This window comes from Pongo abelii, chromosome 11, assembly GCF_028885655.2.
Source record: "Pongo abelii isolate AG06213 chromosome 11, NHGRI_mPonAbe1-v2.0_pri, whole genome shotgun sequence".
Classification (NCBI taxonomy): Eukaryota; Metazoa; Chordata; class Mammalia; order Primates; family Hominidae; genus Pongo; species Pongo abelii.
In genome coordinates, this window is record NC_071996.2 from 27212082 (window position 1) to 27233282 (window position 21201).

Here is a 21201-nt window from a genome sequence, read left to right on the forward strand (position 1 = left end):
TAACATGCAGTCTCGGGGACCAAGTGGGGCTGCAGACACTCTTAATGCTGTCTCTGGAGGCCCTGGGTAATGCGCATTTTGCGTGACCAAGCGTGCAGATGAAAGGGAGGTGAGGCCCCCATGCCCACCAGCTGGCATTCACTCTATTGCCCTAACATACCTGGGCCTGGGTTGATAGCTACAACCCTGAGCCATCTGTGCCAGCAAGAGCCCTCTCGTCTCTCCTCCAGGAAGGGTGGCCTTGGGCCGTGACTGCCAATGCAATGCAAACCAACTACAGCTCAGGATCAAGAGATCTGCAGGAAGCCATCAGCAATGGTCAGGTTGGGGGTGGAGTCATGGATGTCAGAGGTCAGATGGTGCCAGGCAGGGGGAGAAAGGAAGGCTGAGATACTGCAGCTGTTCCCACCCCATACACTCACTGCCTTTTGCAAGCTAAGAATGTGAATAGGTTTAGGTCAACATGGAAGGACTTGTCTGTGAATGGGTTATCACGAGGAACCAGGGGATTTTTAACAACCCGTGTTTTGGCGGCGAGGCGCTGTCAGTGATGAGTCCAGAAAGCCAACAAGCAGCTCTGGGCCTGCTTTCCCGGATGTCAAGCAAGCAGGGGGGCCTCCAGTGGTCCCCAAACTCTGGCCTGTGGGTGCCTGTAAATAAGCAGATTTCCGAGCTTCACCCTAGTCTGAAAGTTAACAAGAACTCCTGGGGCCAGGGCCTGAGAATGGGCATCTTTAAGATGCACCCTGTTTGTTCAGATCTGCAGCCAGGTTTGGGAACTGCTGCATGGGGCAGTTTCTGTATGCCCTTCTGGGCGGGAAGCAGCTGAAATTGGTCCTCTCTGAAGCCCCAGGGAAGGGCAGGGAAGGGCAGGGCTGGAAAGGTCCTCAAAAGCAACATAGGGAACTGAAGGTCCACCCCAGCCTCCTGAACCAGGAGCATGGACTTCTACATTCTCCTCCAGGACACAAGTTAATGCTGGCCCAGGGCAGGCCAGACTCACGCCTGTGTGACCGCATGCACTGAGGAAATGGGGAGCACCAGCTTAGGGACCCTTCCTCGCCACACCTCAGCCTTGCTCCCCATGACACCCTGGCAAGCCTATTTCTGGAGGCAGGGGGCCCAGAGGGCGTCCAAAGAGCTTCTCTTTCCTGCTAGCATCACAAGGTTGGAGAGACTGCTGGGGGTGTGTGGCCCTATTCACAGCCGGCCTTCTCTTCTAGCCCTTGTACAGACTCTTGGAGACTTAGGGATGTCCCCATGGGGGCCTCAAGAGAACCTTGCTTGACCAGCAGTCACACCCCTGCCCCATTTGTCTCCCCATCACTTGTGGTTTCCACAGCCCAAAGACGCTGCAGCAGGAGTCCACGGGCGGTGACTTTCCTCCCCCGGAACCACGTGAGCATTAGTAAGCCATGCAAGCCTGCTGTGGGTTTGAACCTTAAGTGACCGGGAAGGGTGCTCTGCAGAGGAGTGGGCTTGGGTGTCTATGACAAGGCCATCGAGCTGGGCTGGGCTGCACATCTGTCCTCACGCCAACCTCCATGCCCTGCCTTCCCCACGTGCAGCTGCCTGTTTACAGCCGGGTGGTCAGCCCTGGTCCTGCTCCCCTCTCCCCAGGGCCACTGTGGCAGCTCTGGCAGGTCCTCTCACCACAGTTCCCGCCCTTCTCCTGTCCACTCCCTAACTACTGCTGTAGTTGTCTGAAAATAAATCTGACCACTCCCCGCTGCTCTTGGTTGCCAAAAGGAGGAAGTCCAAATTCCTCAACTGGGGGAAAGAAAGACCTCCCACCACACCGCACCACAGCACTCCTTCAGCCCCATCCCCCACCTTCCGTGCCACAGTCCCCGGACAGTCAACTCTCCCAAGGACATGCTGTGGCCGGCCTCTGCCACCCAGTCTCCCAGCCTGCCGTGGCCCCCTTCTTAAATCAGCAAGTGAGGATAACGACAATGATCATGATTGTTGCTCATATCCATTGAATGTTTCCAAAGTGTTCTAGACGCTTTACTCACATTACCCTGTCTCCTTCTCAAAATAACTCAGTTGGCTGGATTATGTAGGTTGTCTCAGCAGATCTGGCCCTTCTACAGATGAGAAAGCTGAGGTGAGTTAATTCATGTTAATCACAGCTAGGGAGGGTTCAGCAATGGGTCCCAGCGTGGGTAGCCTGGCAGGCTGAGAACTGACAACGGCAGGCTCTTGGGTGATGACCAAGGTACTCCCGAGGGGCAGAGGGCAGGGCAGAATAAGAGAGTGCAGGGAACACCTCTCTGGAGCCTGCACACACCGGGTGCGCCCTCCCTGGAGCTATCAGGATCCTGAGAGGGAACGGGGAGGGGGTCTGGGTGCTTGAGCAGTGGAAAGCAGGAGGTGCAAGGGCTGAGTGGCAGCGCACCCACGAAATGGTCACCAGCTCAGGGCAGCAGGCAGAGGCTCAGGCTCAGCTGACACAGAAATGAGATGACACCGCACCTCATTTGCTGTGCAAACATCTGTGTAATTAGACACATTTGGTGCTGGCAGGGAGAAGCGGGCTACAACATGGGCTTGATGGATCGGGATGCTCCACCAGGCTCCAACCACATTCATCACAGAAGCCAGAGCCATGGGGCCATTTTCCTCACAGGCCTTGCCCTGGTTCTCACCTGGGACACTGGGGGCGGAGGAGGTGAGGGCGTGGGCTTTCCAGAGCCCAGGGCCAGCCCCGAGGCTCTTGCTGTGTCCTCCACCTGGTCTGGCGGGAACCAACTGTCTTGAGGACAGTGTGGAGCCGCTGGAAGACCACCCCAGCAGGACCAGGTAGGGATGGGGGGCTCTGGGAGCACCGTGCTGCTGCCCATCACTGGGGCTTAACAAGACTAGCCCCTCCTTGGCTGGGGAGGAGATCTGCACCTCAGAGCCTGGTCTCCTTGCCCTCACGGAAGTAACTACCTTCTATGTGTAACTTCTATGTCACATAGAAGTCACTGTGCCTCTCTGAGCCTCAATGTCTGCATTTGCAAGATGAAGCTTAACCCCCATCTCACAGAGCAATCAGGAAGATTCACCAGTACAATACACCAGGGCCCAGGGCTGTGCCTGGCCTGCTGCAGACCCATGCAAATTAAAAATATGCTTACTGGCAGCTGACGCCAGACTCCACACTGGGGCTCAGTGATCCCAAATAACCTGAGTAACGGCCTCCAAGAACATCCACACCCTAATCCCTGGCATTTGTTAAGTGTTTCCTTCTACAGCAAATGGAACTTTGGAGACGCGACGACTTTAAAGATCTTGAAATGGGAGCCACAAGTGGATTATCCCAGTAGGCCCGAAAGGCAATGGCAGGTGTCCTTAGAAGAGAGAAGCAGGGGAGGAAACTCCCACAGACCAGCAAGAGGGTGAGGTGAGGACAGAGCAAGGGGGAAAAGGTGATGTGTGTGAGGATGGGGCTGTAAGCCAAGGAATGCAGGCAACCTCCAGAACCTAGAAATGTCCAAGAGTCTCTCCTGGAGCCTCCAGAAGGAACTAGCCCTGCGAGCTCCTTGATTTGAAGCACCATAAGACTTATTTCAGACTTCTGACCTCCAGAACGATAAGAGGATAAGTTTACATTGTTTTAAGCCATGAAGTTTGTGGTAATTAGTTACAGCAGCCTTAGGAATCTCTTCAGGAATCCAACCAGTGAAAGAGCTATGTAGGCCACAAGGGACAAGGCCGTTTCTGTGGGCCTCTAGCTGGGCCACTCCTCCCTGCTGCATGCCAGCATCCACGACCTCCTTCTCCAGGTGCTCTAGCTCACACCCCACCCTCACTGGCCAGGGAAGGAAGCAGGCCCTACCCAGAGCTGGAGCATGGCAAAGCCTGGTGAAGACCCAGGCCCCTTCTCAGCCCAGGGCTCCCACCTGCACAGGGAAGGATGGCACTGAGGGCCTCCCTTCTCAGCAGGGGCTCTGTCTGCAGCCAGGGCTCTCAAGCCAGAGCCCACAGCTGCATTACCTGCAAGGCATGGCACACATAGACATAGGCCCCTTCCCTGGAGTCTCTGACTCAATGGGGCTGGGCTATGGCCTGAGGATCTGCAGTACCCACAACAGACTCCCAGGGGACACTGCTGCTGCCTGGCCAGGGTTTCTGGGAACAATTGGACTCGGGGCAGTGCCCTAACGAAGGGCTGAGGTGCTGTCAAGAAGGGCTCAGCTGGACTCGTCAGAGGGACCCATGGTCCATACTTAATGCTCCCACAAGAAAAGCCAGCATGCAGTGGAGGGCCTGAGCTCAGGAGGCTGGAACTTGATTTCTAACTTCCAAAGTGGGTGAGCCATAGGGTTAGTCATCTACCCACTCTGTGCTGCTTCGGTTCCTTCATTTGTAAAATGGAAAAACACAAAATGACTCTTTTTTGGGTTGTTGAGAAGATTAAATGGCATGAACACATAAAACCATTTACAGCAGGGCCTGTTCACAAGGTCAGTTATGATGAGGAAGGCAGTCATCACTGTTGGGGTCTTCCTACACTTCTGGTGGTGCCTCTACACACTTCAGGTGTATAGGGAAAGGTGAGGCAGGACATTCACCTGCAGGCAGAAGCACTCCAGCATGGACTGTCTCTGCACGAAACTCTCAGCATTGCCCAACACCCCGTGCAGGGAGCACTTTGAGGGCAGGCTTGCTATGCCCAGGATCCGTGTCACGTAACCAGCCAAACATGACTCATAAGCAAGAAATCAGCAACCGCAACCCCCTTCCAAATAGGGACTGAGCTCCCTGGATGCTCCTAGGAGTCTCAGACGCCACTGACTGAGCAATTTTTGGGTGGCCCAACTAGTTCCAAACACATGCATCTTCCAGAGGTTTCTCCAGCTGTGGTCTCAGGCACCTGCAGGTGGAGGGGCCCTGGAGGTGAGTAGAGGGTGGAAATGATCCCAACACCCACCAGGTAGACTTAAGGATGCTGCAGCGGATCCTAGTCAAGTGAGAACCAGGTACGCGCACCGAAATAAAACAGAAAGTTCCCAACATGTCAACAGGACACAGAGGACAACTGGAAGGGACTCCCAACGGCCAAATCTGGGACAATTGGAACAACACAATAAATAGTGATAGTAATAGAGTATAATCCATAGAGTCACACAAATAACCATGCATCCATGTGCATGACAATAGACAACCAAATATATAAAGAAATGTGGGAGGCGGGACAGCTTTTCCTTACAGGAGAATTCCAACCACTAAATGTGGACAAAATGATAGAAACAGAAAATTACCATTTGGCAAACACTAGTAATGACTGTTTCTGGCAAGAAGCACCAATGGATGTATAAGTTAGTGGACAGAAATATGATAAGAAACAGGATATTTCCATATCCTCTAAGTATTACCCCATAAAATACTCATTAATTACGAACGGGACAACTTTAAAGCGGAGAAGCCAGCAGACAGCCCCATAACCAAGTGATCAACATTTCCAGCAGTGAGAAGCATGAAGATCATATGCCTCCTGACAGGATGCCTGCAAAGGACACACATCACTTTTATAGTATTATTCCCCGAAACGCATGATCCGAATGTCATCATGAAACAGCATCAATCAGGCAAACCCAAACCCAGAGACATCTTATACAGTAACTGGCCAGTACTCTTTAAAACTGCCAAGGTCACGAAAGACAAAAGAGACTAAGGAACCATCCCAGACAGGAGATGATGAAGGAGTCTCGACAACCAAGTGCCACGTGGGATCCAGGACTGAGTCTCGAACCAGGGAAAAAAGACACTAGCGGGCAACTGAGCAAATTTGGATAAGCTCTGTGGGTGAGTGAACAGCATTCTGTCAGACTTGGGTTACGTAAGATGTCCACATTTGAGGAGCTGCGTGAAGTGTATACAAGAAAGCCTTTATGGTTTTTGGAACTGTTTTTGTATGACCTTAATTATTTCAAAGTAAAATATTTAAAAGTATAACAATTTTTAAAAAGAAAGTACAAGTCCCAGGTTTGCTCTGTCTTGGGGAGGCAATCGGTGTCCGGAAACAGGACTCTGCTGAGGCACAATGCTGTGAGCACAGGGAGGGCCCAGCGAGTGTTGACTGACTTCACTGGGACGGGAGACGGTAGAGGCAGGAGGATGCGCCTTCATAGGTGGCGGGCGGGGAGAGGTTCTTCACTCGGCGAGCACTGGTTGTACACCTATTCATGTCAGCCACTGAGACACAGAGGGGAGAGGAGAGCTCAGAGCCGGCTGGGAGGCAGGTGCAAAAATGGATGATGATCCTGTGGATCGAGGGCAGCAGCCCCCGCTCAGTGTGAGGGATCACAGTGCCCCTGAGGAGGTGACTCCTCAGTTGAGGCTTGGAGGTGGCCTGTTGGGGGAGATTCCAGGCACATTGGGCAGGCAGCTGGCCCCAGGGACAGAGACACGGGTCAGAACCACAGACAACACCTTGGCATGAACAGGTGAGGGGGCTGGAGGGTGTGGGCATGAAGATGCTGGGTCGAGAGGGGTCTTGGGGCTGGCTGACCTTTGCAAGAGCTCTCCTAGAGGCAGGTGCGGGGAGCAGCGGAGAGTTTGGGGGTAGGGAGAAGGAGGGGCCCTCTTTCCTGGAAGGAAGATGGATGGGATAGCCAGAGACCAAAACTTTGAGTCCTGAAGGCCAAGAAAATGACACCAGCCAATGGGCTTAGAGGCCCCAGGTGGGTATGACGGGGACAGGGCTAGGCAGGTGGAGACCACAGGGTGACCCCACACCTTCTACCTGGGGACCTCAAAGCTGGGAATAGGAAGGGCCCCAAAGCATCACTTTGTGCTTGTCCTTTTAAGTATGGTGACTATACGATTTACTATTCAAAGGGGGACACTTGAAGAAGTGAAAAAGGGTGCTCTGAATTATTATGCTGGAACAACATATACCTAAGATCACCTTACTTATATGGGATCTTAGACCTAGAGAGGATTCCCACTTCATGGATGAAGAAAGAGCTCCAAACCATGTATAGATACACCAAGGAAGCCCAGCGCCTTAGAAGTGGTGATGTGGGCTCGGGAGTGGTTGGTGTTTACATGCTGTCCACCCACACGCTCACACAGGGTCCCAGGCCATGACAGCAAAGGTGATCGCCCGCTCAGGACAATGCAGATCAGGAACCCCCGAAAGAAAGACAGAGGCAGGAGATGTGGCTGAGGCTGCCAGCCCAGCCTCCCCATGGCAGGTGACTGCACGCCAGGAGCAGCAGGCAGAGGGCAGGACTTACCCGTGCACACCGTGGACAGAATGAGGCTCGTAATGGTACCTTCCTTCCTGGTGTCGCATGTCAATTGGTAGGGACACATGGAACGGTGGCAAGAGATGCTGCGGCACTGCAGAGGGGGAGAGAGAAACAAGACTTCAAAAACTCTTCCCCTCCCTCAAAAAGGTACTTTCAAAGGGCTTTAAAGCTCAATGAATTTCATAGCAAGAGCAGCCAGGACAAGGGGCTCCGCGGTGCCCGCGTGATCACACACCCACGAAGGGGGATGAATAAATAATCAAAGTCTGCCCGAGAATCCTACATCTTTCACATAAAAGATCCCCAACTGCGCTCTTGACAAAGACAAGCAGCTAAGCACTCTTTGAACTCAGGGAGATTACAGGCAGGGCCACGAAACTGGGCTCAGCCTGCAAATCAGGGCTGACAGAGCGACAGGCTCCAACTCCGCCGGCTTCTGCCCATGCCGGCCCCTGCCCATGCCGGCCCGGCTGCATGTGGCTCCAGCAGCACCAGGTTACCGCATCCGGATGCTGCAGTGCACGCAGGCTGGAGGTGTTGACCTAGAGCCATTTGTGACGGCATGGCCCGCAGACGGTGCCACCAGCCTCAGGAAGGCCAAATCCCACCCAACTGCTGTCCCGTTTTGCTGGCAGTATAAAGCGGACATCTATGTGGATCTGTTAGTTCTCCAGCTCTTAATATTAATTCTTGACCCCTAAACGCTGTCGGGTGCCCCCAGGATCGAAAATGCCAGCACGTGCGTGTCAGTTTCCAGAGCTGAGTCAGCCTCCTGTCTGAACTTGGCCTGCCCTCAACAAATCATCATGATAATTGTAGGATGCTCTTTGTTTATTAAAAAAAAAATTCCTGGGTACCCTGGAGGCAAACATAATTATAGGCTTTAGGAAAACAAGGCTTTTAACAAAGCAGTTATACTGGGAAAAGGGCTAAGAAGTGGGGATTTCTTAGTCGACTCTCCCTCAGTCTGAAGGCCACAGGCCAGTGGGAAGCAGGTTTAAGTTTGGATTTCTGAATATTTTAAAGAAATGTGGATGGGTTTGTGATAGGTATGTACAGGTCAGCTGACTGCTAGGCTAAGAAATGCAGACAAATTTTTAGGAGAGATGGGGTTTCATCATGTTGGCCAGGTTGGTCTCGAACTCCTGACCTCAGGTTATCCATCTGCCTCGGCCTCCCAAAGTGCTGGGATTACAGGCAAAGAGCGAAACTTCACCTCAAAAAACCAAAAAAGAAACAAACAAAAAAATGTAGAAAAATAATGCTACTAACTGTTTCTGTGCAAACAGATTCTGGTACAACACCATAAATACTATGAATTTTTTTTTCTTGTAGTAAAGACACCTAAAATTTACCATTTAAACCATTTTTTTTTTTTTTTTTTTGAGACGGAGTCTCGCTCTGTCGCCCAGGCTGGAGTGCAGTGGAGTGATCTTGGCTCACTGCAAGCTCCGCCTCCTGGGTTCACGCTATTCTCCTGCCTCAGCCTCCTGAGTAGCTGGGACTACAGGCGCCCGACACCACGCCTGGCTAATTTTTTTTGTATTTTTAGTAGAGACAGGGTTTCACCGTGTTAGCCAGGATGGTCTCAATCTCCTCACCTCGTGATCCGCCTGCCTCGGCCTCCCAGAGTGCTGGGATTACAGGCGTGAGCCACCGCGCCCGGCCCATTTAAACCATTTTTTTACATGCACAGTTGAGTGGCATTAAGCCCCTTCGCATTGTTGTGTAATCATCACCACCATCCATCTCCACAACTGAAACTCTGCACCCACGAAACACTAACTCCCATTCCTCTCCCCCAGCCCCTGCGCATTCACCATTCTACCTCCCGCCTCTATGAATTTCCCATGCTAGCTATTTCGTGCAAGAAAGATCATACAGTATTTGTCCTTTTGAGACTGGCTTATTTCACTTCGCATAATGTCCTCAAGGTTCATTCATGTTACAGCCTGTGCCAGAATCTCCTTCCTTTTTAAGGCTGAATAACAATCTATTGTATTGGATAGACCACATTTTTTTTGTCCATTCATCTGTCAATGGATGCTTGGGTTGAACACAATGGATTCTTAATGGGAAGAAACTTTTCTCCTGAAATTTTAACTTTAATTTTTACATGTTCAACTCCATCTTCATAATTTCACAATACTGGCACTTTCCATGGGGACCAGGAAAAACAAAAAGCAAATCTTCTCACCCTGATTCAATCAGTTTGCCCAACTCAGACTCAAAGAGGAGTTGGTCGCAGGCACGTGGTCCAAGCCTCTGGCCCAGCTATCACTTCCAGAGCCACCGAGTGCTGGAAGGACAACCTTTTCTCTGAGGCCCTGGCCCCGCACAGGTGAGCCGGGCATGTGGCTGTGACTTAGGCGGCTGTGACAGGACCACCAGGTACTCCGGAGGCTGGGGAACATGAGGGTCAGAGCTCACTCACCTGCTGCATGACTTTTGTAAGTTTCTTTGCCTCTCTGAGTCTCCATTTGTTCATCTGAAAATCGATAACAGTAACTACCTACATGGCTGCTGTGAAGACGTAAAAAGCCCACACAGAGGAGGCGCTTCGCCCAGAGCCTGTGCAGATAGGATGCACTCAACAAGTGTCACTGCTGAGTAGGACAAGTAGCACTCATGTTTGGAGCCTCCAACGTCCATCATCAAACTATGAATTTACTAATGTGGGGCACAGGACAAGTGGCTCATACTGGTTGCAAACCCTAGGGAGGGTAGGGGGCCAAGCACTGCTTGCTCACAGACCAAGAGACCACTGGATCTCCAGGGAGTCAGCAGGGAAACAGTGTTCACTTTCCCAAATGTGTAGAAAAGGGCCTTAAAAACATGGCAGGGCAGACCAGATTCCAGTATTTTGCCAACAAAATAAAAATGGTTGTGTGTGTATGTGTGTGTGTGTGTATTTCTAAATGTTTCCTTGCACATCCAGAAGCCCCCGATGCAACTAGTGTTACTATGCCCATTAAAGAGATGAGGAAACGGAAGCCAAGAATGATTCATGGCCTTGCCCAAAGTCGCAGGACTGAAAAACGACAGTGCCAAGAGGAGAATCCAAGGCTCTGAATGGCTTTTCCCTTCACCCAGCCTAAATGACACTCAGAGGCAGCTTCCAAGCGCCAGGGTGATCCCAGGCCCCCATCGCCCCACCACGTCTCCACCTTGCTATGTACTTTAGTTAACAAATGCACACACAGTCCACAGCTCTGCTTTCAGCACTTGGCAAATACCAGCTCCTGGGTCTTCCCAGCGACCCCAGGAAGCTGCATTCAGCCCAGGATTCCTTGGTCTTCACACAGGAAGCACACCCCAGCACCCTGGTGTGCCTGCCATTCATGGTCTTGCTCCTCCAGAGGCTGAGGGGGGGTCTCCTAATGCCATCAGAGCCCAGACCACCCCACCCTACCCCCAGCTATGAGCTGACATGCTCTGCTCAGGATTCAGGATTCAGGCAACTTCACCCAGGTCTATAAAGTCTATGGAACATTGTGAGCTTCAGGGGTTTACCAGGCAAACATGAAGTACAGGTACCACTGAGGCTGCCCCTCTGCCCCACAAGACCAAGCCATGGTGTGTGTGTGTGTGTGTGTATGTATGTGTGTGTGTGAGGTGTGTTTTCATATGTGTGTGGTATGTGTCTACATGTAGTGTGTGTGGGGTATGTATATGTGTGTGCTGCACGTGCATGTGTATGTGCAGTGTGTATATGTGTGTAGTGTGTTGTGTGTGTCTCTGTTGTAGTATGTGTGTGTCTTTATATGTATGTGTATTGCTATATGTGCATGTGTGTTGTATGTGTATGTGTGTTGCTGTGTATGTGCATGTGATGTGTGTGTTGCTGTATGTGGATATGTTGTGTGTTGTATGTGTATATATATGTTGCTGTGTATGTGTTGCTGTGTATGTGTGTGCTGTATGTGTATATTGCTGTGTGCATATGCATGGATGTTATATGTGTATGTGTGTTACTGCATATACGTGCATGTGTATGCTGTATGTGTGTGTTGCTGTGTGTATGTGCATGTTGCAGTATATATATACATGTGTGTTGCTGTGTGTATATACATGTGTGTTGCTGTGTGCATATACATGTGTGTTGCTGTGTATACATACATGTGTGTTGCTGTGTATATGTACATGTATGTTGTATGCATATGTGTATTGCTGTGTGTATGTGCATATGCTGTGTGTGGTATGTGTCTGCTGCCGTATTTATGTACATGTATGTGTTAAATGTGTAAATATGTGTTGTATATGCATGTGTGTTGTATGTGTATGTTGCTGTATATGTGTGTGTGCTGTTGTGTGCATGTGTGTGTTGCTGTATGTATGTGTGTGTGTGTGCCGTATGTGTATGTGTGTTGCTGTGTGCATGTGCAGGTGGTGTGTGTATGTTGCTGTGTATATGTGTGTATTTGCTGTATGTGTATGTGTGTATTGCTATGTGTATGTGCATGTGGTATGTGTTGGAGGAGGGGCCTGAGGCTTCCAGAAAGAGGCCTGGGGAGGGGTCCCACAGAGTCCTGCTACAGTGGGGCCTGCCCTCTGTTTTCTGGCAGCTCCTGGGGTGAAGGCTTTGGAGGTTACAGGGGAAGCGCTTTCTCTTTCTCCAGGCAGGCAGGGCTGCAGGCGGCACCTCCTACCAGCTCTGCTGCTCTCCAGGAGCCTGAGTCACCTGTGGAACGTGCAGGATGCACCCGTGCACTCCTCTCTCAACCCCTGGAATCCCCAGGAGGAGCCTGGGAACACGTGCTAGTGGGTCCTCCTGTCCTGGCGGTGATGTGTGAGGTTGGCCAGGGCAGAGCGGCAATGTGCCCACTAGGGTTGCTGTTGCAGGGGCTCATCTCCAGCAATGTCTGCTGCCTCATGGGGCTTTGCTGACAGCACCTTTAGTTTTACCATTAATTAACCTTGTTCTTATTCCCATTTTCCAGGAAAGAACATCAAGGCTCAGGGTGGTGTGACTCTACTTCCATAAGAGCAATGATTCATTGGGTGGTAAGTGACTGGTGGTCTCATAGTCTTTTCCCCACACAGCCCAGCCCAGCCCCCAGCATGCAGCAGGCCTTCAGTGAGTAGGGCCTCTGGCACTGCTATCCCAATACAGTAGCACAGTGTTTGCCCCAGGATGGACAGGGATGTATAAGGCCAGCTAGTCAGCCAAGGTGCAAGGTGTAAGACCAGGGACATGCCCAGACCCTTCTGCTCACCCTGAGAGAGAAGACCCCATCTATTCACATCAGCAGTTGTGAAGTATGAATAGCTGTCATCTAGAAATATTCATTCACTCATTTATTTATGCATGCATGCATCTACCTTGTATCAAGCACTCGCTATGTGGCAGGCACTGTTCTAGGCCCTGGGAACACTGTTGTGACACGGCGGCCCACACCATCGCCCAGTGAGAGGAGACAGGTGGTGGACAAGTCAGCAAATATATTTATAACATAGTGTCAGAGGGGGATGAAGCTAAGGAGGAAATCCACCAGGGAGATGGAACAGAGGAGACATGGATGAGGCGTGGAGGTAAGTCAGCCTCTTTGGAGAAGGAGCTTGGGGCAAAGGGAATAGCAAATTCAAAGGCCAGGTGTCAGGAGAACTCAGTGATTTCAGCATGAAGGCTAATCTGCCAGGCACAGAAGGATGGATGGAGGTGGAAATGCAGGAGAGAAGATCCTATCACACTAGCCAGGCCATGGGAAGAACCTTGGGATTTTTTTCTGAGCAATCTGGGAAGCCCCTGGGAGGTCCTGAGCAGGCAGTCACCTGCTCTGATACAACTTTTGGAAATGCTGTACAAGGAGGGTCCAGTGCTGTGGGGCAGCGGTGCCCATCCGCCAGGAATCCCAGACTGGCCCTGCCACTAGGTGGCCATGGGACTTTGGGGAAATTACATCCCTTCTCTGGGTCTCACACTCCTTGTACAACAGGGATTAGAGGAGCCCTGAGGTCCCTTCCTGCTGGCACATTCCTGCTATCTGTAAATGGTTAGCCACTTCCCAGGCAAAGGGCCTCACTTATTCCAGCCCAAGGCTTCAGAAGGGACCCCCTGAGCAGGCCGGGACCAGGGCTCTGACTGCAGGTGCTGGCTCATCTTTGTGGCCCTGTATGTATAATGACTGACCCAACAGCCCTTCTAACCCACCTGACACACCAGCCCCAGCCCCAGCCCCAATCCTCTGAGCGCAGCTGTAATAGGACAGCACCCCAACACCCCCTCTCAACACACACGCACACATGTGCACACACAGTCTCTACAGACCAGCTTTTCTTCCCAAGTAACCTGAGGGATAAAAGTTGACCCTGACTCATTCGTGGTCTCTTTCAGACCAGCACGGATTGTCCCACAGCCCCCGATGGAAACATTCAGAAGTGAATGCTCTGCTCAGAGCCCCCTGGCCAGGCTGAGGAGGGAAAAATTCTGCTTTCCAACTCTGGCAAGAAACCGCTGCATCCAGAGGCTGCAGAAGCCCACGAGGAGCATGAAGATGCGTGGGAAGAATAGGCGCTGCCTTGAGTGACATCCTGAGCTAGACCCTTGCACACACAGCTTTCATTGTTGGCTTTTATGTTTTTTTTTTTTTAAGTAAAAGAAAAAATCCAAAATTAATCATGTCCTTCCGGCAGAGGGACAGACACACCATCCCCCCCTCAAACATACACACCCCATATGCCATTTCAAAGAAATGACGCTCTTTTTAAGTTTCTGAGGAAGAAACTCTAAGATGGGAATTTTCAATGGATCATCACTCCCCTCTGGAAAAAAAAAATGCACATTTGTTTTTGATCCTACACAGAAAGCCCAACAGCCGGAGAAGCTTAGGGTGGGGGAGTGACGGCTTTTTCTTTAAAATCCTGGAACTTTTCTGTGCTGCAGTTTCAACACCAAATGCTTCTTGCTGGCGGTCCCAGGGTGAGCAGACATTGGTGTGGGCAGTGTCCTGGGTGTAACGGTCTTCTTGTGTTAGTGAGGAGGGCAGTGAGGAGGCAGGGACAGCCCTTCCCCGGAAGCCTGGCTCAAGTTAATGCCCCATTAGAAATGATCCTGTGGATTCCTGGGGGAGAGAAGGAGGTAGGGGTCTGCAGAGTTCAGACAAAGAATCGGGAAAACTGGGTCATGGAAACATGACCGGGCGGCCTCCGTCAGCAGCCGGAGGAATTCTCCTCGGATGAAGTCATGTGTTGCCACAGCGCAGAGGTACTGCCCCGTGGCTGGGCTCCCGGAGAGGCCCGAGGGCCTGTTACACGGCAGAGAGGCCAGGGAGGTGAAAGCAGCCACCTCCCAGGACAGACTGGCTGTGTTGGGGATGCCCCGGCCCTCTGGGCTGTCCAGTCCTGGAGATTAGCGCCGTCTCCAGTTACCACGGTCTCTTCCATCAAGACTGCGGGAGGGAATTAGCTTGGAAGCATGTGGTCGCTGTGCACCAGGCTGGCCTGGACCAGAGAAGAAACGGGTTTCAGAGAGAAACCGAGTTGCCCGGCACTGATGGAGGGAAGGTGAGGCCCAGCCTTGCACGATACAGGTCTGTGTTACGACGAGGCAGTGCAAACACATCTCAGTGCAGCTTGTGGGCCCGGGAAGGAAGGCAGTGGCACGGCTGGGGCCTGGATCCCCATCCTTCTTGGGCAATTGGCCCACACTCCAGGGTCACCATGTAGGAGGCCAGTGCGGTAGTTGCATCCATGACCAGAAATCAAGGAAGGGCACATGAGGCCTTTGGTTCCAAACGCCAGGGCCCTCAGCCCCTTGGCTGTGGCCAGGATGGGGAAGCCCGGTGATGCTGAGTGTTGCTGTGGAGGGTTCCAGGGACTGGCTCCCATGCTGCAGGTGTGAATCCCAGGGGACAATGCTGGAGTCACGTGGAGAGAGACTCCTTCGGAGCAGCCATGCTGCACCCACTGGGCGGGCCCCATGTCAGGACCATAGGTCCCCATGTCCTGTCCACCTGTCACACTCAGGTGGCCTCTGTGATGCCCACACGCACCTTCACAGCCTTCAGGCCAGGAGGCTTTGATCTGCGTGGGACCCTGGCTAGCACTCGCACACAAAGGGGGTGCCTGCTCTGCGTCAGGTCAGGCACTCTTACGTGAGGAGTGGACTCCAATCAGCTGAAGTGGAGGCATTCTTACTTGGCATGTCTCTGGGATGACTGGAGAAGGGCTTTTTGACATACGATTTTGTTCTCACTATGGGGGACTTTGGGATTCTCCAGTTAAAAACTAATTTATCATGTTCCTTTAACTTAGAATTCCTTGCATATTAAGTAACATCCAGCACAGTGTGATTTTGTTAGAAGCAAACAGAACTTGGGAGTCATGGGAATGAATTCACACTAAAGTGTAGATGGCTTACTGGTTGCTTTTCTCCTAATGGAAGGACCTAGGCACAAAATACACCAATATCTTTGGCAAAAGAAGGCGCTAGTGTAGAGGAAAGAAAAAAGCAGTAAAGGGGCAGGCTGGAAGTCAAGGTAACCTTTGCAGTCAGAGTGAAGTCCAGCTTGCTCCAGTGTCACACATCAGCCAAAGGACAGTCCTACAGGACATCACCTGTCCCTGTTGTCTAAGGAGCTTGGGATAGGAGCAGAACGCACCTGAGCCATGAATCCAGACAGACCTGAGTGTGAACCACGGCTCTGTCATTCGCTAGCAAGTAATGAGTGTTCCAAGCTTCAGTTTCATCACCTGTAAAATAGGAATGACATCAACCCAACTGCTGTGAAGAATATTTATGGTGGGCCGGGTGCGATGGCTCACGCCTGTAATCCCTACTCTTTGGGAGGCCAAGGTGGGTGGATCACCTGAGGTCAGGGGTTTGAGACCATCCTGGCTGACGTGGCGAAACCCCATCTCTACTAAAAATACAAAAATTAGCCAGGGGTGGTGGTGCAAGCCTGTAATCCCAGTTACTGGAGAGGCTGAAGCAGGAGAATAACTTGAACCTGGGAGGTGGAGGTTGCAGTGAGCTAAGATTGCGCCAATGCACTCCAGCCTGGGAGACAGAGAAAGGCTCCATATCCAAAAAAAAAAAAAAAAAGAATATTTATGGTGTCCATAGAGTAGAAACCCCTAATAAGTGATAATGCCCTTCCCCATCTCTCAGCAGATGTGACAAGGGTCCCAGTGCTATGGTAATGAAGAGAACTTTTCCTCCATTCCCAGTATAAGGGACATCGAGATGTATCAGACAGAAACTCATATAAGGCATCCACCAATGCTCCCTCCTTCAGCCATCCAGGTCTGATCTAGGGATACGATGTAGTTCAGATACATTGCCCCACTCATATGGCCTTGACATACACAGGCTTTGGGCTCCACCCAGCCCAGCTCTGCAGCTGTCTCTGGAATCCACAGCGGAGCTGCTCACCACCTAGGGCAGAGTTCTCCATGCACAGATGTGTACTCTGTGCAAACTCACTGCCTGACAGAGTGAGGATGCAGGAACTGATAGAAGCCATGGCTTTGCAGGAAAGGTCTTCTATAAATTAATCTCTGCTGGCCACCCACCCCTTTTCCCAGATGACCAATCCCCAGGAGGCTTAGGCTGGCTACTACAAGCTCTGGTGTTTCCCACCATTCTTTCCCTAGTGTCTGTGTCCGTGCTGCCTGGAGAAAATGAGCAAGGGAGGGAACTTGCAAGGTGGTTTGGGAGTTCAGGTGAACACTATTGTGAATTCCGTTGTCTGCATTCAGCCACATACCCCATGGCTGCAGCAATAACTCCCCTCTTGGGAAAGTCAGCAGCAGGAGAAGCCCAAGGCAGAAGGGATGTGACCAGGTCCCAGCCTGCGACATCTCATGAAGGCTCCTCCTGTGTGCTGCAAGGCAGCAGTGCAGAGGATGGGGTCTCCTCTACAATTCAATTATTTTACACCAAACCCAGTACGACTTCCCTCCAGGAAAGAGGGCGCATGGATGGCCTGGACAAAGTTGCAAGGAGGGCAAGGCTGGGCAGGGTACTGCATCTTCATGCTGCTTCTGGGCTCTGCCATGAAGCACAGGCTCAGGAGAACAGAGTGGGGCCTGAATGCACACATGTGCCATCTCGGGGCCCTGGGCCAGGTCTGAGTTGTCAAATAAGAACAGATGCACCACTGGCTACATAGTCGTCAATGACTCTCCAGTCTCAACAGAGAGAAAGAAAGTGAGAGTGATTGCTACTTTCCATTCCACGCTTAATGTACAATTTGGTCAGTTAAACCATTTAATCCTATATGAAACAGGAATGTGAAGACACCTTATGAAATGAAAAATGTTAATCTCATGGGTAAGGATGGCGATCGCACCGTCATTCTGGTGATGAACCCCAGAAGGCCAGCGCCCCCACAACCCCGATGATGCTGGATGTCAGCTTGCTGTTTGCATGGCTAAGGTTGCTTCTGGCCATTTATTCTGGGCTTGTCACAAATCCCATGGAGGAAGACTCTGCTCTCTCCTATTCCTGTGGAGATCCCAGGCCCAATCCCCAGGGAAGTCATACCTAAAGGCTTCCCAGATGATACCAGAAACGACCACACCAGCTTCAAAGAAGAGGCTGGATACTCCTTCCTTCAGCCATCCAGGTCTGATCTAGGGATACGATGTAGTTCAGACACATCGCCCCACTAATATGGCCTTGACATACACAGGCTTTGGGCCCCATCAAGCTCGGCTCCGCAGCTGTCTCTGGAATCCATGGCGGAGCTGCTTACCACCCAGGGCAGAGTTCTCCATCCACAGTTGGAAGTCACAACCACACACCTTGCTGCAGGTCAAGGCTTCCCCTACTCGCTCAATGTAAGAGGACGCTGCTCATGGGCTCTGGAGGCCACAGAGAACAAGAGGCATAATTCCCGCCCACAGGGAGTGCCCAGGGCGCTGCTGTGTAAGCCACTGCCACAGCTGGAGAGCCTGACCCCGTGGGATTCAGCGAGGCCCACGCAGCACAAACTGCCCAAGTGGCCTCAAAGTCAGGAAAAGATTTCCATGAGGTCTGGAGCAGCCAGAAAGGCTCCCTGGAAGAGGCCAGACCTGGCAGAGCCAGAAGGAGGGGGAGGATGGCAGGCTCTTCAGGCTCGGGGCAGTGCAGACAGTGAACCCAGGATGCCCAATTGTTCCCTGGCATTCAACCGAGTGAAGCGTAAGCCCCGGTGCAAAGCATGTGGCCTCTCCTATACATACAGGATGAGGAACATCTCTTGCTGGTGTCCTCGAGAGGAACACATGATGTAATACACATAAGAGGTACACGATGAAGCACCCACTAAGTCCTGATATTGGGGTTTCTCAGGCTGTTGCTGGGCCCTGTTGCCAGAGCTCCTGCCTCAGTGAGCCTGGGCATGTCTAACAGGTTCCCAGTGATGCAGATGCTGCTGCTCCAGGGACCACCCTGGGAAGGAGACTCACAGGCCCTTTGGCATTTCCACACTTGCTGTGGCTCCGTAGTTCCCAGTTGCTGAAGGAAGGGGAAATCATTTCTCATGTCCGTGCACCTACTAGGCACTGTACTAACTGGAGAAACTCAACACAGAAGATCAGAGAGGCAGGAGTGGGGGAGACATTTGAATCCTGGTGACCATTTACCAGTGCTTCTGAGCAGCAGCTGCAAGGGGTCTGGGTGCCACTGGGAATGCAGGTTTGGAAGGCATCCAGGGGTCTGTGCTTTTCGATGGTACATGAATGAAAGTGCACACCAGGGCTGGGAGAGGCTGCCAGGGACTTTCTCCCCTTGCTAGGGAGCCTTGGTCTGTTCTGAAATCCTGACACTTTCAAAGGCCAGCCCTTCAGCCACATGAGCCCAGATGACCAGGTGTTTGCAAATGAGGACGAAGTCACTGGCCTAAGCATCAGAAGTAGGAAGCGCCAAAAGAGCACGAATCATGGAAAGCCTCCTTCCCCAGGGCCTTATGCAAATGGCACAATGATTTTCAATAATAAGCCACAGGACAGGAGACTTCCAGAGGCCCTCCTGATGCCCAGCCACCACCCCACAGGAAGCATTTAATAAGAATAATATCCTGAATGGCCACTCCACAACGTGCAACTAAAAAGTGCTTCTGTCTCACTTGGAGGAAAAAAGTGGGGGGAGGAATTAAAATCAGACAGGAAATTCCAACACCACGAGCTGGCTGGTGTCCGGCTGGCTGAGGCCCAGGCCACTCATGCAATCAGACCTGCCCTGCAGACACAGCCTAGCAGGACCCGTGGCCTCTGCTGGGTCTGCCCACGCACACTGCCCACCCCAGGCTGAGGTGTTACTTGACAAATTAGCTGCTGAAAGAGAGAGTGTGCTGGGCTGGGGCCAGCACAGCCACTCCACGCCAGGCACAGAGTCCTGAGACTGGTCTCCTAGTGAGGGCAGGCAGGGACGCAGAGGGACCTGCACATTCCAGGGTGAGGAGTGTGCTCCAGCCAATGCCACGGGAGAGGCCGGCCCTGTGGCATGTGGGTCTTGCTGCTTGGGAGCCAGGAGTCATGGGATCTGTTCCCTGCAACAGTGGCCCTGAAGTGACAGGAGACAGGCCACAAGAGGCGGCACAGTGTCCTGTTGGACAGAGATGAGGCTGCCACCAGTGCCACAGCCAAGTCTGGCTTGACTGCTGACTCACTGAACCTTCCTGTGCCTCGGTGTCCTTATCTGTAAAATGAGGATAGGGACAGGACCCATGTCAGAGGGAGACTGTGAAGTGGAGAAGAGCTAGTGCAGGGCCAGGCACGCAGTAGGGTCCTGAAGGGTGCCGGTGTGGCCATCCCTACAGACCCCTCTGCTGGGCTCCTACCCCTTTAGCAAGGGGTAGGAGACTGGGGTGAACTCCAGAGGGACACCTGGGAGATCCCCGCCATCATAGGGAATGGGATGGGCTGCCTGCCTGTCTGGGTAGACACGTGGAGTCCCAGATTAGAGAATTTTAGGGCTGGAACAAACAATAGGGATAGTCAAGCTTGCTTAAGGTTGAAAACTCTGTCGTGGCCAAAGAATGTTTCTAAAAAAGTAGTGTGCAGCCTCCCCACCGCAAAATGCAATAGATTTGAAGCCCAGAGGACCATGGCTCCCAGGGACTCTGGCACCTTGCAGAATCCAATGCAGAGAGCAGAAATCCAGCCCAGGAGCCGGAGGAGACTGTGCCCAGGCCCTAGTGCTCCTTCCACCTGTCACAGGCCAGGGCTAGGCCAGACGGCCTGGGATGGATTCAGGCTTTCCCCTAAAATCTTGCTGCCCCTTGACATATTCATTTGACAGCATACACTGGCGACCCCGTCAGCTGGCAGGGACCTTGTCAGCTAGCTATTGCAATGCTGACTGGTCCCTGGCAAGAAGCCCACTTGTCACAGGTGATTTAGCCCTTTCAGGAGGATGACCATGCCATTCCTCTGTCTGGTCCCCAAGGGTCCTGAAGGTGTCACTTGCCATTCTGTGTACTTAACTAGTGTCCAGCCCCTTCCCTGCAGAGCCCAACAAGAGGTTTCCTGATCTGGCTTATAGGTCCTGCCTTGCGTCCTGCCGAGAGCACCAAGCCCCGGCTTTGCACTCTGCCGTAGCTCTCGAGACGACAGTGAAGCCACCACATTTGGTCTCCACCAGGCCCTGGTGATGGTTTCCCAGGCTGAGCCAAGGCACCTCTTTATTCCAGGCTGCATTCTGAGGCAGGGCCTGCCACAGACAATCAATGACCTTTAAAACTAGGCAGCGGAATCAGCCACCTGGACAAGCAAAGGAGCACTGGGGCTGGACTGTCTTTCTGCAATCAACAGGTGAATGACAAAATGCTCTCCATTCCTTCATCTAAGCAGGTCCCATAAGGGCCACTTCCTGGGAGCCTCTTATCAGTCCCAATAATTACGTTACTCAGAGGGATCCTTTAAAATTCTCTCTAACTTGGACTAGAATCTTCTCTAGGTATCCACTCATCCAATGCAGCCCTGGCCAGCAGAAATACAATGTGGGCCACATATGTTATTGTAAATTTTC

At 52.0% G+C, this 21201-nt stretch overlaps 1 protein-coding gene across 10 annotated transcripts in view; it reads right to left on the reverse strand.

The window, feature by feature from the left end:
- Positions 1-21201, reverse strand: part of GLI2 (GLI family zinc finger 2) — a 256865-nt gene that overhangs the window by 57873 nt on the left and 177791 nt on the right. For 7 of the 10 annotated variants that reach the window (XM_054549224.2, XM_024243718.3, XM_024243717.3 and 4 more), the window contains one exon: positions 7233-7338. In XM_054549224.2, the coding sequence (XP_054405199.2) occupies positions 7233-7338 (106 nt within the window). Of the gene's footprint in view, positions 1-7232; positions 7339-15847; positions 15939-21201 lie in introns of all 10 variants that reach the window. The other 3 variants (XM_063712726.1, XM_054549226.2, XM_024243721.3) reach the window with 1 other exon arrangement.